This window comes from Gracilinanus agilis, chromosome 4 (assembly GCF_016433145.1).
Source record: "Gracilinanus agilis isolate LMUSP501 chromosome 4, AgileGrace, whole genome shotgun sequence".
Taxonomy (NCBI): domain Eukaryota; kingdom Metazoa; phylum Chordata; class Mammalia; order Didelphimorphia; family Didelphidae; genus Gracilinanus; species Gracilinanus agilis.
Genome location: NC_058133.1, coordinates 409,991,321 through 410,008,088, shown reverse-complemented (window position 1 = coordinate 410,008,088; position 16,768 = coordinate 409,991,321). Strand labels below are relative to the sequence as shown.

General features: G+C 37.4%; 1 protein-coding gene across 1 annotated transcript in view; it reads right to left on the bottom strand.

Annotated features, from left to right (window-relative positions):
• Nucleotides 1-1,671: 1,671 nt before the first annotated feature.
• SASH1 (SAM and SH3 domain containing 1) overlaps nucleotides 1,672-16,768 on the bottom strand; it is a 108,545-nt gene continuing 93,448 nt past the window's right edge. Inside the window, exon 13 of the mRNA XM_044675459.1 lies at nucleotides 1,672-2,195. Coding sequence (XP_044531394.1) covers nucleotides 1,672-2,195 — 524 coding nt within the window. The remainder of the gene's footprint in view (nucleotides 2,196-16,768) is intronic.

Below are 16,768 nucleotides of genomic sequence, written 5' to 3'. Positions count from 1 at the left end.
AAAACCATTGATTGGGGAATGGCTGAACAAGTGGTATATGATTGTAATGGAATACTATTGCACCATAAAAACTTATAAACAAGATGATCACAAAAAAAAATACAAAACCTGGAAAGAATTATTTGAAGTGATACAAAGTAAAGTGAGCACTACCAGGTGAACACTGTACACAGTAAGAACACTTATGTGTGATGATCCAGAGGCTGATACACTAAGGCACAATAGAATGCAATGGACTTCTCTACTAGCAGCATTGCAATGATCCAGGACAATTCTGAGAAAGAACACTATCTACATCCAGGGAAAGAACACTGGGAGTAGATCACATGGGTTGATGGAGATATGATTGGGGATGTAGACTCTAAGTGATCACTCTAATGCAAATATGAATAATATGGAACTAGATCTTGATCAATGAAACATGTAAAACCCAGTGGAATTGCTTGTTGGCTAAGGGAGGGAATGGGAGGAGGGAGGGAAAGAACATGATTCATATAATCATGGAAAATATTCTAAATTAATTAATTAATTACAATTTTCAAATAGAAAAAATAATCTGTGATGATCAACTGTGAATCACTTAACTATTTTCAACAAGGCAAGGATCTAGTACAACTCCTAGGGACTCATGACAAAAAGGCTATCCACTCACATAGAAGGAATAGACAGACTCTGAATACAGATTAAAACATGTCATTCTTCACTTTATTTCCTCCACGAATTTTTCTCTTGTATAAGCAATTTGTGACTTGTTTCACAATATGAGAGAAATATGTATTATAAGATAATACATATAAAGGATGAGACAGATTTGGGGGCATAGCTAACATGAGAATTTGTTTCTTGTAAATAAGTATATTTACTTTAAATAATTACATATTTATGACATATTTAAATGGTTCAGCTGTGGTCATTGTACCCTGAGAAGACAATTCTTTAATGTCTGTCACAATTTTTCCAGTCATAAACTTGACCTGTGTTCTCAAAGAATCATGGAATGTCAGACTGAAAAGAAACTCTAAAATCTAGTCAAGTGTTTTGCAACTGTAAATCCCCAAACAAATTGTTACTATTCCACAAAACTTTTCCTACAAAAGACTTCTACTTCTGAAATATCTATAAATTTAAAAATCTGGCTTGATAGAGCCCCCTAGTAAAGGATCCATAATACATTGAATATACCTGAATGACCTAGGGCTGAACCTAGGACATATTTTTGTACTATATCCCTGGAATCTCTAGCAGAAGAGATGTCATCTTCTGTATGTTTTCATGTATATTATGTATACCTCTGAATCCTCCAATGACCATACAGAATGTACCCAATAGATCGATAACTTGACAGGATGCATTGTTCTCAAGACTCTCTGCGACTGATTATCTGTTACTATGCAAACATTGCCTGTAATCATGTGGATGGATATGTTTGGGTAGCAACTCAGATGCCTATAAATATTATCACTCCCCTCAATAAAGTTGCCTTTGATTGCCGGTGCATCACTGATCCTCCTGGTCCTTCATTCTTTTCACCACCCCCAGAAGACCCCAGACTGTTGGTAGAAAACACGGGCTGGCCAGCTCCTCCTGTCACTGTCATTGGCTAGTCTTTTTCTTCCTTCTTTATATCTTTCTTCCTTCTTTTACATTTTTTTCAATTAGTAAAAATTTACTTCACATATCACTTTTACCCATTAAAAAAAGAGAAAATTTCTTATAACAAATATTGTAGGATACTGTAAAATAGGCACAGCACAAGTCCATGACTGTGAACCATGCTGCATTGTTTGGAATTTCAGCAATGATGTTGGCTGGGCTAGGTACCACTGCATGTCCCTTTTTAACAATGCTGCTGACTGCTCTCAGATCCTGCACAAATCGCCATTGTGTTTTGTCATTTGCATCTTTCTTTTGTTTCTTAATAGGCATAATGGGTGTGTTGTACTCAGATATGGTGTAGACCAAAATGCCTTGCTCCAGGAGATTTTGGATGATAGGCTTGATACCCTCTGTAGCTTCTTTACTCAACCAACGCTGAGGGATTTTAGGTGGAGTGCCCTCTTTCACCTTGATCTTGACAGGTGTAGCAGATTTTAAGATTCCTACATCAGTTGAATGCTTTGCCCAAACTGCCTCTGGGATATCTTCAGGTATTTCAAAGATACACCCCACATGATGTTCTTCCTCATCACCCACCACTTGCCCCAGGAACAGCAAGGGATGGTGCTTGAGTGACTGGGTAAATGTAGGAATATTTGGCCTGACTTATCACATTGGATAGTAGCTCCTAATTTACAGAGGACATCCCTCCCCAGGAGATTGGATGGACATCCAGGTATCAACAGAAATGATTGATCCGAAGTCACTGGGCCTATCTTCACCATCTTAGATCTTAGCTTGGGCACCAACTCCATTTGCCCAGTGGCTCCTTTAACTCTCACAGACCCCATTAATGTATAATTTTCTTGTGGTATCTTTAACACAGACCTAGTTGCTCCGGTGTTGATTAGAGCTGGATATATCTGGTCCTCTATCTTCACCATGACCAAAGGCTCCCTGTCTTTAGCTGATTGATTGACAGGTACTAAAGATGCTTCTACATCAATGTCACCCAAATCCCATTGATCTTCTTCTAGGATTTCTGTTTGTGCTGGCTCAGGATTCTGTGATTGTAATGATGGTATGTCCCCTTTAAATCTGGCTTTTTTTGGATTTTCTGTGTCTTAGGCTGCATGTCTGTAATGCATCTTTGTGCATAAAAATTGTTTATGGGCCTATCAGTGTCATTTTGTATCTCTTTTGTCTCAGACCATGAGTAAGGTAAAGTGTCCTGCTCTTCACTGAACATGCTTTGCTTGGTTTGTGCAAAGTTAGATTCAGGAGAGGTAATTCTTTGCATTAAAGGAAATTCTTCTTCAGAATTGGGAATGTGTTGTTGACTCATGGTTACACCCCAATCCTGTGAGTCTATGCCTTTTCCTTGTACTCTACCTAGAGACTCTATGTCAGAAGCAGGAAACTTAGCATCAGATATACTTTGCATAGGAAACAAAGTCAGTGTTGTAGATTCTTTCTCTGTTCCTATTGGTGTTATTTTGTTTCCCTCTTGGGTACTGACATTTTTTAATTGAATTCCTTTAAATGCATTGACTCAGAATTTACCCCAAAGTCAGCTCTCTTTGGAGTTTCACAGGCTTGAAAGTGTGCTACATCTTGATGCAACTGTCCCTGAGCTTAGGTTGGTAAAAATTCATTAGCATTGGGAACCAGCTGCAGAGTCCCTTTTTCATTGTAGCAACTAGACTTTCCACTTTCTCTTTCAGCTTCTTCTAGCTGGTGATAGTGAAGAGATTGTGCCTGTGTCTGAGAATTTTGCACTTCCTTCTCAATGGTCTGCAGGAGCTTATCTCCCTTGTTGACAATGTCTATCTTTATGAGATCCCCATCAGAACACCCAACTGAATTCATTGCCCTTGTTTTGCCTCGCTGTACTATTGATTGATGTAAATGATCAACAATCTTACTACATAATGATGTTTCTTCTCTAATACAGTGAGAATTAATGAATGCTACTTCCTTCAAGTTTGAATCAAGATTTTGTGGAGATGTAAATGCTTTTCTTTCATCACTCCCCAAATTGCTGTTTTTCTTCCCATAAATCCTCTCTTTTATTTCTAATATATCATACTCCATCTGCAACTCTTCTTCAGTCCTTCTCTTGTAACTTTGTGTTACATCCCCCAGCCCATAATTTATGACTTCTTCTCCCACTTTCTCTTTCTCACTTTTCACTGTCTTATCCCTGCCCCAGCCCTTGTATGTTACTGCAACAACTAATGCTGCTTCCTCAATTCATAAATTAGTATGTGGCCTCACTCCCTGGGAAACATATTCCTCCATCTTGGACAAACTAGGGTAATTACTAAAACTAGCACAGGTATGATCAAAACATCTTGCTTTTAATCTGTCACTATATTTGATGTTATTGTCCTCGTTGTTGCTATTATTATTATATCTAGAATTATAATAGGTATTTATTCTATTGCTGTTATTGTAATTGTTCTTGCTGTTAAAATTTATTTGTGACTTGAATCTATAGTCCCTGACAATATAGCCCAACTTTTGACACAGGAAACATCTTTTCACAGAGCTGTTGTTATTATTATTATTGAAGGATTGCCTTGTCCTACTCTGGCTCCTCTGATTATGTGACATTCGAGCCATGTTCTTTATCTCCTCAATTTCCTTTGCCTTTTGTGCCTCTTTCAGTTGTCTTTTCAATTCTGCTACCTCTTTGTCTTTTTCTGAGGTCTTAGACTGTTTAGGCTCAGTTTCCCTTGACTCATGAACATAGTCCACTGTCTTCCTAAGCTCCTCAATGGGCATGGTTTCCCAATGTGGACAATGCAACTTAAAGTATGACTGTATGGGAGTTGTACTACCCTTTACAAACTGACACCTAATGTGTTGAATGTTGTCTTCCAAGCCCAAAATTGTCTCTCCTGCCTCCAAGACCCTATCTAAATAAAGGCTTGGGTGCTCTTCTTCCCCTTGCTTTAGCTTTTCTAAGGATCCCCTTGCATTGGAGTGACATGCATGCAGACACATCACTTCTGCCAAATCCTTCCTACAATATTTCAGATATGCCATGTTGTCATGGGACAATAACTCTAAGTCTTAATGTTGTTCTGGTCAAGAGTCTAGTTTGGGGTTGCTCCTAATCTCAGCTATAAACTTTTTTTTCTCATTAGGGGTGTACAGTTCTGACAAAAGCAACTCTACATCTTCAAAGGTGGGATTGTACAGACGGACAGCTCTTTTATCGACTTATGTGGATTTATGTAGAATTGGGGAAACCTCCTCTTCAAAATCTCTAAATCACCCCCAGAGAATGGTTTATAGCCCTTCACATGCACAATCCCTGAGTCTGGCTGAACCATCCTATCCGTGATGGTTAAAATGGTGACAGGAGCTGCTTTAGCCACTGTAACTTGTTGTTCAGTGTTGGTTATCTCATTGGCCTTTTGTTTGCTTTCTTCTTCATTAGTTAAAACTGTTCCCTCAATTACTTCTAGCTCCAGGATGGTCCATGCATCTAGCTCCTTCCCTTCCCTTATCTGCTTGTTTATTTCAATTAATACTTTCATTTGTTCTATTAAAGTTTCCATAGCTGGGTTAGTAACTTCTGCCTTCCCAAAAGTAAAACTTAAAAACTTCCCAATAGCATAAATGCCCCATAGAATGATACTGTCATGGCCATCCCTGATGATACATAGGCCAGAGCTTCTTCCAGGGGTATGGTAAGCCACTGGCATGAGTCATACACTCTGAAAACTTCTATGAAAAATTGAGGGATTGTAACAAGCCAGAGAGTTGAACATCCTCTCCAAAGACTATAAAGCAGCACTGAAGTGCTGCTCCCCAGAGTGACACGCATTCTGTTAAGAGGGTCACTTTCACCCTCAGGTTCAAAAATCCTAGGCTGGCTGGCCAAACTATAGGATTAGGGGCTCAGATGGCAATGGAGTCTCCCCAGTCCCAGATCAGAGGAGAAGCAGGGAGACTTGACTGGATAGGAGGGGCTAAAGTGATGGAGTAGAATATTCCTCCACCCCCACACATTGAATTGTTAAAATCAGTTACTGTTATCTTTTAGTCAAGCAATGGAGGCTAGAACTGGCCAGGCAAATTCAGGATTCCAGCTGATAATGGTAAAGACTAAACACTTATGATAATATTTTTTCTTTATACGTATTATTTCCCCACAGGATAGTAATAAGTGAGGCTTGATGTCTTAGGAGCAGCCCACTGGCTCTGAAGCTAGGATCAACTTCAGAGCCACTAGAAAGAGGATCTTGGCTTATGGAGGATGTGAGTATCACTCCAAATTATCTGTATCGAGACACAGTTTCTAAATAGTAAGGTTTAATGGTTTCTGGGAACAGGAAGGAGGGAAATGATTTAGGAATGAGAGATAAGGGAAAGCTATCTAAATCAGCTATGTCAAAATAAGCAGCACCTCCCCCCCCCCAAAAGGGGAAATGTATCTAGAAAGGCTGAACTCCTAACTAAGCCCCTAAATAATCTTCCTTCTAAAACCTAAACAGCTAAACTGAAGGTAGACTGAGATCTTGCTTGAAGGTCTATCTTTGAAGGTTAGCTATCAGAGTAAGGCAGCCCCAGGCTGTCAGTGATTGAATGTCTCAGTCCCAGAGCTATATAGAATGTGTGTGTGCCCAGAGCCAAGAGCCAAGAGTCAAGAGGGGTGACCTGGTTTTTATACCAGGACTCCAACTGCCTTTAACTGCCCCCTCTGTTAGAGTTCTGGGGGGCACTATGGAATTCTGTGATACAGCTTGAACCCCTCTCAGAAACAAGGATGCCACAATATGCATATGGCTTTACATATATATGAACTATATCAAATTGCTTGAAATCTCAGGGAGGAGGGAGGAAAGAAAAGGGAGGGAAAGAATTTGGAATTGAATAGTTTTTAAAAGAATGTTAAAATTGTTTTTATATGTAATTCAGAAAAGATAAGATATCTTTAGAATAATGTCATAATGTTAAAAAAGAAATACTTGAAATAATAAAACATTACATAAAAATAACAATATGCATAGTTGAACAAAATAAACTCTCAAGTTTTTTTTTTTTGCCTTAAAATATTCACATCTCATTCTACATCTTGAGTAGATTTCTTCTCTGTTAGGAGGTAGATAGTATGGTTCATCATCAGACCTGTGGAATCATGATTGACAATTGCTTTGAATGGAATCCTTAGGTCTTTCAAAGCTGCTTTACAATGCTATTATTACATAAATTATTCCCTTGGTCATGCTTACTTCATTCTGCATCAGTTCATATAAGTCTTCCTAAGTTTCTCATAGCATTAATTCATATGCCATACATTGCTCAACAACCCCCCAATTAAAGCACACTTAAATAGTATAACAGTTCTTTGGTTCTGTAAAAAGTGAGTCCATTATTCTTCGTGTTTCTCTCTGCCTTGCCTCTGAGCTAGTCTGGGAAGGACAGCAGGTCCAAGGCAGATAAATCAGACATTTAAAAAATAATTCAGACACTTTCTCTGTCTACCATAGTGTCTAAATATAATTGTTTAGTTCAGTCTCTCATTTTACAGATAAAGGAAAGTGAGTAGAATGCAGAACATTTTTGTGACTTTAAATAGAAGTAGCTATAAGTGAAGGTACAGAGCCTGGAATTAGTAAGGCCTAAATTCAAATTTTCTTAGACACTTTCTAACTATGTGACCCTGGGCAAGTCACTTAAATATAGTTTGTCTCATTTTACTCAACTGTAAAATTGGGATAATAATGGGTACCTATCTCCCAGGATTATTGTGATGATCAATTGAGATAATATTTGTAAAAACAATTTGCATGATGCTTAGCACATAGTAAGCACAATATAAATGCTTTTTATTCATTTCCCTTACTCCTTTTCCTCTCAATCATTTTGTTGTATACAGCAGCATACTGCTGGCCACTTTTCATCATAATGGTAGAAATAATTAAAGGATAACATTCTTTATCCAGGGAAATTTGTTCTTTGCCCTCCCCTTTCCCATTCATTTGAGATACACACACAAAAAAGAATATCAGTGTTAAGAAAACTGAAGGATCTCCAACCCAAAGAGCGATTCCCAATTTGTTGAAAATGGAACCCTCTGAAATAGTTTTTAAGGGATGAATTTTGGTAATCATAAATTAAATGATGAAAACTTTTTAATCTTTTTTCAAAAATTAAAAAAATTAATAACTAATTTTCACATGTTTTTTGAAATTATATGATCCATGCTGTCTCCCTCTCTTCTTTCCTTCCCACTCCCAGAGTTGACAAGCAATTCAATCTAGGTTATACATGTATTAGCACACAAACATATTTCCATATTGTTTATTTGGCAAATGAATAATCTTATAAAACCAAAACCCCCAATCATATACCCAAGTAAACAAGTAATATTTCACCTGCATTTCTACTCCAACTGTTCTTTCTCTTGAAGTAGAGAGCATTCTTTTTCTGAAGTCCCTCAGAATTGACCTGAATCATTCTATTGCTGTCAGTAGCAAAGTCTATCACATTTGTCACTCCACAATATTTCAGCTACCATGTTTAATGTTCTCCTGGTTCTGCTTATTTCACTATACTTCAATTCATGTAGTTCTTTCCAGCTGTTTCTGAAATCATCCTGTTTATCATTTCTTATAGCACAATACTATTCCATCACCATCATATACCATATTTTGTTTAGCCATTTCCCAATTGAGGGACAGCCCTTTAGTTTCCAGTTTTTTCTTTGCCACCACAAAAAGTGCAGCTAATAAATATTTTTGTGCAAATAGGTCCTTTCCCATTTAAAAAAATTTCTTTGGGATACAACCTAGATCAAAAGGTATACATTCTTTTATAGTCCTTTGGACATTGCCCTCCAGAATAGTTGGATCAATTCACAACTCCACCAGGAATGCATTAATATTCCAATTTTGCCACATTCTCTCCAAAATTTATCATTTTCCTTTATTGTCATATTGGTTAATCTGATAGGTGTGAGGTGGTACCTTAGAGTTGCTTTAATTTGTATTTCTCTAATCAAGAGGGATTTAGAACATTGTTTCAGATTATTGATAACTGATTTCTTTCTCTGAGAACTGCCTGTTCATATCCTCTGACCATTTATCAATTGGGAAATGGCTTGGATTCTTATAAATTTGACTTAGTTCTTTATATATTTGAAAAATGAGACCTTTATAAGAGAAATTTGTTATAAACTTTTTTTTTCCAGTAAGGACTTTCTAATCCTAAATCAGTCAGAGGTTAAACACAGAAATTTGATTTATTTTTAATGTGGAAAGGAAAGACAAAAGACAGACTTTCATGCTTTTGGATATTCTTTGGCTAGCTGTTCTATTTTCCTAAAAAGTTTTGCTTCTAGAAGCAGAGATTATCTTTCTGTATAAAAGGTACTTTTCCTTTAAGGATTGTTCCTGATTTAATTCTGTTCATAATTCTAAGAGACAGTTATTTTGAGAGATGTCTGCTGAGAGTTGAGTCTTACTGAAAATTCTGAGGCAATTGCTATTTTGAATATGACAAGCTATTTATACTTAGTCTTCAGCACTATTGTAATGATTGTTACAAGTGGAATTTATCTGATACAGACATGGCAGAACAAATTGTGGTATCTGATGGTGATGGAACACTATTGTGCTGAAAACAATGATGAACTGGGGGATTTCTATGTGAACTGGAAAGACCTCTAGGAATTGATGCCAAGCAAAAGAAGCAGAACCAGGAGAACATTGTACACAGAAACTGATGAAACAAATACTTTGTGGCATAATCAAATATAATAGACTTTTCTACTAGCAGCAATGCAACGATCCGGGACAATCCAGAGGAATCTATGAGAAAGAACACTATCCACATCCAAAGAAAGAACTGTGGGAGCAGAAATGCAGAAGAAAAATGTATGATTGATCACATAGTTATATGGGAATATGATTAGGGGTTTGGTGTTAAAAGATCACTATATTGCAATATGAATAACATGGAAATAGGTTTTGAACAATAAGACATGTAAAACCCAGTGGGACTGCTTGTCAGCTCAGGGAGGGAGGAGAGAAAAAGGGAGGGAAAAATCATGAATCATGTAACCATGGAAAATATTCTAAATTAAAAAAATGAAAATTAAAAAAGAGTCAGAGTGCTGAATAGGAGACATGGATTTCTTCTCAATAGGGTAATTCCTAGGATCTTGAGAGAATTTGAATGTAACTCTATGGATGTAGCCCTTCTCTGGAAACCTAGACCTGCTGGTGTAAGAGAAGATTAAAGTCAGCCAGTTTATCCAGAAAGTAAGTGTCCACATGCCTGCCCACGTAAATGTGAGATGCTATTATGTGGGTAGCCATTCCATGCACCTATTATATGAGAAAAAGGAAAGCTGGCAACATCCAATACTATTTCTGATGGGGAAACACTCCTGAGGTTTTTACCAGTCCTTAACAAATTCTACTCATGATGCACTTAATATGATATTGGTTATGTAAATGACCTGCCTTCTCAGAAGAGTTGAAGCTTAAACCTCTGGTCTGTAAGTTGAAAGAGAGATCCCATATATTATATCACATATCTTACATTATATACTACAGTTCTAGCTTCTTCAGTAATTTGTTCATTTCTATAGTTTTCCTTTCCTTTATCTTTCTGTTAGATTTGTCCAGAATGGCAAGAGGGACCATAAAGTCTCCTGTCACTAATGTAGTACTGTCTATATCTTTCTTATAATATAATTAATATTTATTTTAAGAATTTAGATGTTAAGGCAATTGGTACATATGCATTTAACATTGTTCTGTTGCTTGTGGTTTCTTTCAGTATAATGTAGTTACTTTGTGTATATCTTTTGTTATAGATTTTTGGTTTTGCTTTTTATAATAGCATGATGTCAGTTCCTGCTTTTTTGGATTATCCTGAGAGTGTAGGGCCAGCCTACACATCAAAAGGGGGCTTGAAAAGCTTGATGGCGTTGGCAAATAAGAAAAGAAACTGAGAACATTCTGGTACCAACAATATCAGCCCAGAGCTGTTCTACTAGCCTTTGAGCTGTGTTTTATTTTTATAATTTTTTTCTTCAAGACCAGTTTTTTCTACAAGGTTGGCATGAAAAAATACACATTACGCTCCAAGTCCAAACATCATAGATTTCAAGGCTACACAGGAGCTGGCATGAACAACACATTTCTTCATGTAGATTACTCCCCAGTCTAAACAGTATTCAAAGGTTACCAAGACCCAACTTTATCCAAATATTATTTCAATAACAGTCTTTTATTATTCAACATATTTCAAAAAGTAGGGTAAAGTGTGAACTTTTAAAACTATGGAATTAAGTTCAATGAAGTAATAAAGTATTTTAAGTAATATTTTAAGTAATAAAGTAATAAAGTATTTAAAATAGCCATCCTTTGTCCTCCAGATTTCTTAGAAATCAGAAGAGATTAGAAGCTGCTTCCATCATTTTGAATGCTGCTCTTGCTGAAGGTATGAAATATTAAGTCATTAATTGCTGGTTTAATATAAGGTGATTAGTGGATTTCTTTAAGGGGATTTCTGTATCTAAACTACAAGACTTGGGGCTTTCCTAGAGATATTGATTACAATAATTCCAGTAATAAAAAGTGTTGATCAGAAGGGAGTCACACAGGGGGGTCTGATTGGGGTTTCCATCCTTTCTGTGGCCTGTTTTTCAGATCACAAGATCCATGCATGACTCTGTCATTCTGCATGGATTCAATGGACCCTTGACCTCTCTTTGGCCCTTGGCACCTGAGACTTAGTATGTTCTGTTCTAGACTCTCATTTATATTTTGTGAATGTTTTTTGTCTTCTTAATGTGTTTCCCATATCCACAAAGTGTGGGATTTTATACTTATTCCATTTGTTACTCTTCCTCCTCACTTCCTATTTTATTGAATTGTTTAAGCAATTCATAATTAAAGTTAATAAGTTTAAAGTTTGGTTTATATTTTCTTCCATTTATCTCTAATATTGGTGTTTTTTTTCAAATTTAGGGTTTTTTTCCCTTTTCCTCTGTGAAGAGAGTGCTTTTGTCTCTTTGATAGTTGGGGTTTAATCTTTGTTAAGGAAACTATTTCCACCACTCACTTCTCTCACCCTCAGTCTCAGTGCCCCTTCTATTTATTATCTTTTCCTATTAATTTAGGGATTTTGCTTAACTTAGTTTCTTTTTCTTTCTTCCTTTCAGGTAATTATACAAAATTTTTTGCTCCTCATTTTAAATTTTTCAGTTAAGTAGTTAAGTCAAATCTGTCTCACCTTCAGCTCCATCATCATTTCTTCAAATTGTTTTCTGAGTTCACCTTCTGTACCTATTTTCTTCAAAAGGATTGATTCCCTTCATTCTCTTGATATTAATCTGCCTTTTCTTCATATTCTAGACATTGATTGTTTGATTTATTGCCATTATATTTATTCATTCTTTAGCCTCTTTGTTCCTCACGAAACTCAAGCTTCCTAGCTATTTTGAGTACCCCATTGTAAACATATTCTATATTATTGCCTTGTGGATTTTGCCACCTCCCCCTCTTTTTTCTGTGGTACTTTCCACTTAGAAATACCAATTCCTGCAGGCATTATAGAGGAGAGAAATAATGCTTCAAGATAGGACTTTTCCTGTGCCTTTGATTATGCAATTCATTACTACATTTTGCCTCCCCTGTGATTTTTTTTCCAATTTGAAAAGTAATCTCTTCTCTGGCTATACCCTTCTCCTCTTTTAGATGCTATTTGCCATAGCAATTCCAATTCCCTTTCTCCAGACACAAGACAAGTAGTCTCTTTAGGCACCAAATCCCTAGAGAAGTGATAGGCAACCCTTTTGAGCTTGGTGTGTCAAAATTTGCCAAAAAAAAACAAGCATAACTCGGATGGTATGTCACTTCAAGAAAAGAACCATAATTTTACAACATTTAAGATTTAAATAACAAAAATGTATAATTGTAATATGTACTGTATTTAATAAACCAAAATAGGTAAAGTAATATAGGTAGAATTGTCATCTTCAGTGCACAGTGTATCTACACTACATTACAGCAAATGTTTTATCCTTGGCACATGGCTCCATACTTCTCTGTATGAGGCCTCATTTGGCCGCATATCATAAAAAATGGCTATGTGTATCAGTGCTGAAACATATGTCATAGGTTTGCCATCACCACCCTAGAGATTATGCCAATTGTAAAGTTTCCACCTCCATTTTTAGAATATCTTTTTCCCATGAGAACATTCTGTGATAGAATCTCCTACTACCACTAAGACAAGATTCACCCAATTTTTTTTTCTCTTTCAGTCCTTCCTTTTGCCCCTTCCCATGTTATCTTCTAAGTCCTCTTTTTCATTAGAATTATAGAGGTTATTTCTTCTTAATTTTTAACAATTAATTTGCTTGATTATGGCATAGTACATATTTTCATTTATCTCTTACTTTTCTCTCTGTCTCTCTCTATCTCTGTCTGTCTGTCTCTCTCACTATTCCATTTTGCAACTTATTCTCACAATACATTGATTTACCTGTAGGAAAGGTTTTGTGAGACTAAGCTACTTAGTCCATAATTTCTTCACCATCACTTCTATTTGACTTTGCACCTTCCTTTTTATCTCCTTGTATACTTTTAGAAAGTGTTATGATTAAAATTCTCTGGAGATTGCATATTAATTTGTAATTATTTACTAGTGAGAGAGAAATAGGAAGAGAGATGGAGGGAGAGAGAGAGAAAGAGAGAGAGGGAAGGATGTAGAAAGAGAGAATGAGGAAGAGAGAAAGAGAATCATATGATAGCCTATCCATTTGCCATGCTCCCCCTGTCGGCAAAAAGCTCCACTTGCAAAAGTCTCCAGTCCCCAAAAAGACCAGTCATCTCTTCTGTCCCTCTTTCTTAGAAGGCCAATGATGTCACTGCTTCTTGGTCTCTCTGGGTGGGTAGATTTGACCTGAGGCCAGGTCAAAGCCCAGTCTTCCAGATACCGGGAATCACATAGGACTTGGGGCCAGCCTCTTCTGGGAGCCAGGGATTTGTTTTCCCTTCAGTTAGTTCATTAAGTCTTTACCTCATTAAGGTTCTTGTTATCTTAGATCATGGAGATAGCTGGAATTGCTTCATCTCTTACAACAATTTTTATTTTAGAGAGGTTTTAGAAGTCATGAAGATCAGAGTATCTAGTCCTCCATCTAGGCCATGTCGCTATAATCTTCTAAATGTTCTCCCTCTCTCAAATCTACTCCAATCCATTCTCAATTCAACTACCAAAGTGAATTTCCTAAAGCACAAGTCTGACCACATTACAATGTGTACCCAATAAACTCCAGTGGCCCTCTATTGTGGTTCATCCTTTGTTTTGAAGAGATTCAATGACATCACCCAATCATGGCTTGATTTGCTCATGAATTTAAGTGAAGCAGTTTCATAAAGTCTTTAGTGTAACCATCTCTTCCAGAGTCATTGAATTCCAGCAGAAAGATAAAAGTCAGGATGACAGGTGATGGCTTGGAAAGCAGTGGATGACCCTGGTGTCTTTGATGTCTGACTTCTGCCAGGGGAAGTCTTTACTTGCTTGGGGTAGACGTGACCCATAACTAATCAATGTGTCTGAATTCTGTCACTTTCCCTCAACCTGGTCTAGCCTGCCTGCCAAGAAGGTTTTCCTGATGTGTGACCACTGGGTATGCTACAGTTTCTTGGAGCCACAGGTGAGAATTGGGCAAAAGGTAAATGAGCAGCCCTGAAAAGGGCTCAGCAAGTCCTCACACCAGAGGTACCACTCATTCCTGAACACCCCAGATGTCCCTGGCTCCCTATTGCCTTCAGAATTACATATAAAATCTTCTATTTAGTACTTAAAGCCCCTCCTACTCTGGCACCTTTCTACTTGTCTTTGGTAGCAGGTGGGACAGTGGATAGGAGTCAGAAAGATCTGATTTCAAATCTGGCTTCAGACACTTACTACCTGCATGATCCCTGGAAAGCCCCTAAATATTTGTCTACCTCAGTCTTCTCAACTCTAAAATGGGAATAATAATAACTCCTACCTCCCAGGTTTGTTATGAGGCTCAAATGAGGTAATATTTGTGGAGTATTTAGCATGATGCCTGACCTATAGTAGGTACTTAGTAAATGTTATTCTCTTTCACTTTTTGCTTTCCAATCTTACTCTCCTGTAGTGGCATACTTTTTGTTCTTTGCACATCTCCTGCCTCTGCCTTTGCAGAGGGTGGCTCCCACGCCTAAAATGCTCTTCCTCTTAGTTTCTCCAGCTTCCTTCCAGACTCAGCATAAATCCCATCTTCTGTAGGTCCCCTTTGGCTGACAGTAGCTGCCCTCTGAGATTAACCTCTACATTTATTCTGTATATATATCTTTTCTATGTTATTGTTCAGTCATTTTTCAGTCATGTCCAACTCTTCATAACTAGTTTTTGGGGTTTTCTTGGCAAAGATACAGGAGGGGTTTGCCATTTCTTTCTCCAGCTCATTTTACAAATGGGGAAACTGAGGGAAACAGGGTTAAGTGATGTGCCCAGTCACACAACTGAGGCCAGATTTGAACTTTAAAAATAAAGGTTTCCTGACTCCATGTCTAGTACTCTATTCATTGTACCATACTGGGTCACATAGGTAGCAATTTACATGTTGTCTCCCCATTAGAATGTGAGTTTCACTTGTGCCTGATTTCTTTAGGACCCCATCTGGGGTTTTCTTGGCAAAGACAGTAGACTAGTTTGTCATTTCCTTCTACTCATTTTTTTTGTATCCTCAGTATTTAGTTCAGTGCAGGACACTGTAAGGATTTGACTGTCTCCCAAGGTGTCAAATGCTTCATTTTCCCCTGAAAGGGCCTCAACCTTATATTTCATTGTCTCTGTATTTGCCCCTCAGGATTTTCAACTTTGGTGAAAGTCTATAGAATCTTTGCTGACAAGTCTAAATGTGCTTGAATATGTATCCTATGAGGAATGATTATGGAAAAGTAATGGGGTAAGAAAAGGAAAAATATATGCCATAGATGTTAAATATTGTCCCTCCCACAAAGGGCAGCCTGAAGATCATAACGATCCTCTTCCTGCTCTGGAAACAGCTCATGAGGATGAGTACTCTAGGCATACAACTGCCTCTTCTAACTTCTGAGCCTATGGATACTCTGCAATTGTTGTAGGTTGGGATTCAGGGTTGGCACTGCAGATTTGGAAATTTATCCTTCAGGTGACTGAGTAGATTGAGCACTGGACCTAGAGTCAAGAAGATTACTCTTCCTGAGTTCAAATATGACCGTGGACAATTACTGTGTGGCCCTGGACAAATCACTTGACCCTGTTTGCCTCGTTTTCTCATCTGTAAAATGAGCAGAAAAAGGAAATGATAAACCTCTCTAGTATCTTTGTGGGTCACAAAGAGTTGGACATGACTGAAAAATGACTAAACAACAAAAACAATCTTCATTGAAGATGGAAAGGTTGATGAAATCACAAAGAATGAGAGTTTAGAAAAAAGAAACAGAAAACCAAGGACTGAGGCTTTCAATATTTATTTTTATTTTTAATATCGATTAAATGCAGAGTTAGCTCTGGGCAAAGCTGTGGTTATTTTCATAACCTTAACATCACATTTTTAACATCTCTCTTTCTTTCTCTTGGCATCATTCTTTCTAAATATTCAGTGTCCTTACATTGTCCTCTGGCTACCCCTTCTCCAAGCACAGTCTTTTCAAAACTTTGATGTCCCGTTCCTTAAGATTCTTCTCTCTACCCCCCATTTGATAAACAAAAGTGAATTTCTGGGTGAGCAGATCATAAAATAATTCATCTAGACCTGGAAGAAACCTCGAATCCCATACTTGACTTCTCAGTGGTCTTGGAGATACACTGACTCTGTAGCCCTCTTTTCTCATTGGTGAGTCTTTGGTCTCGACAACCATTTCACAGTGTGTGTTCATTTTATTTCTGGCTCCACTCTTCACCCAGCAGAATTATCAACTTTCTTTCCAGAGGCCTTGGCCTCCCTTCACACCTTCCAATTCCCCTTTATGGTTTGTTCTCCCCTATATACAACATAAACTCTTTGAGGGCATTTACTATCTTTTTTTTTGCTTATGTTATAATCCAGTGATTAGCATAGTGTCTAGAGCACAGTGTTTAATAAATGCTCTCTTCTCTCTCTCTCTCTCTCTCTCTC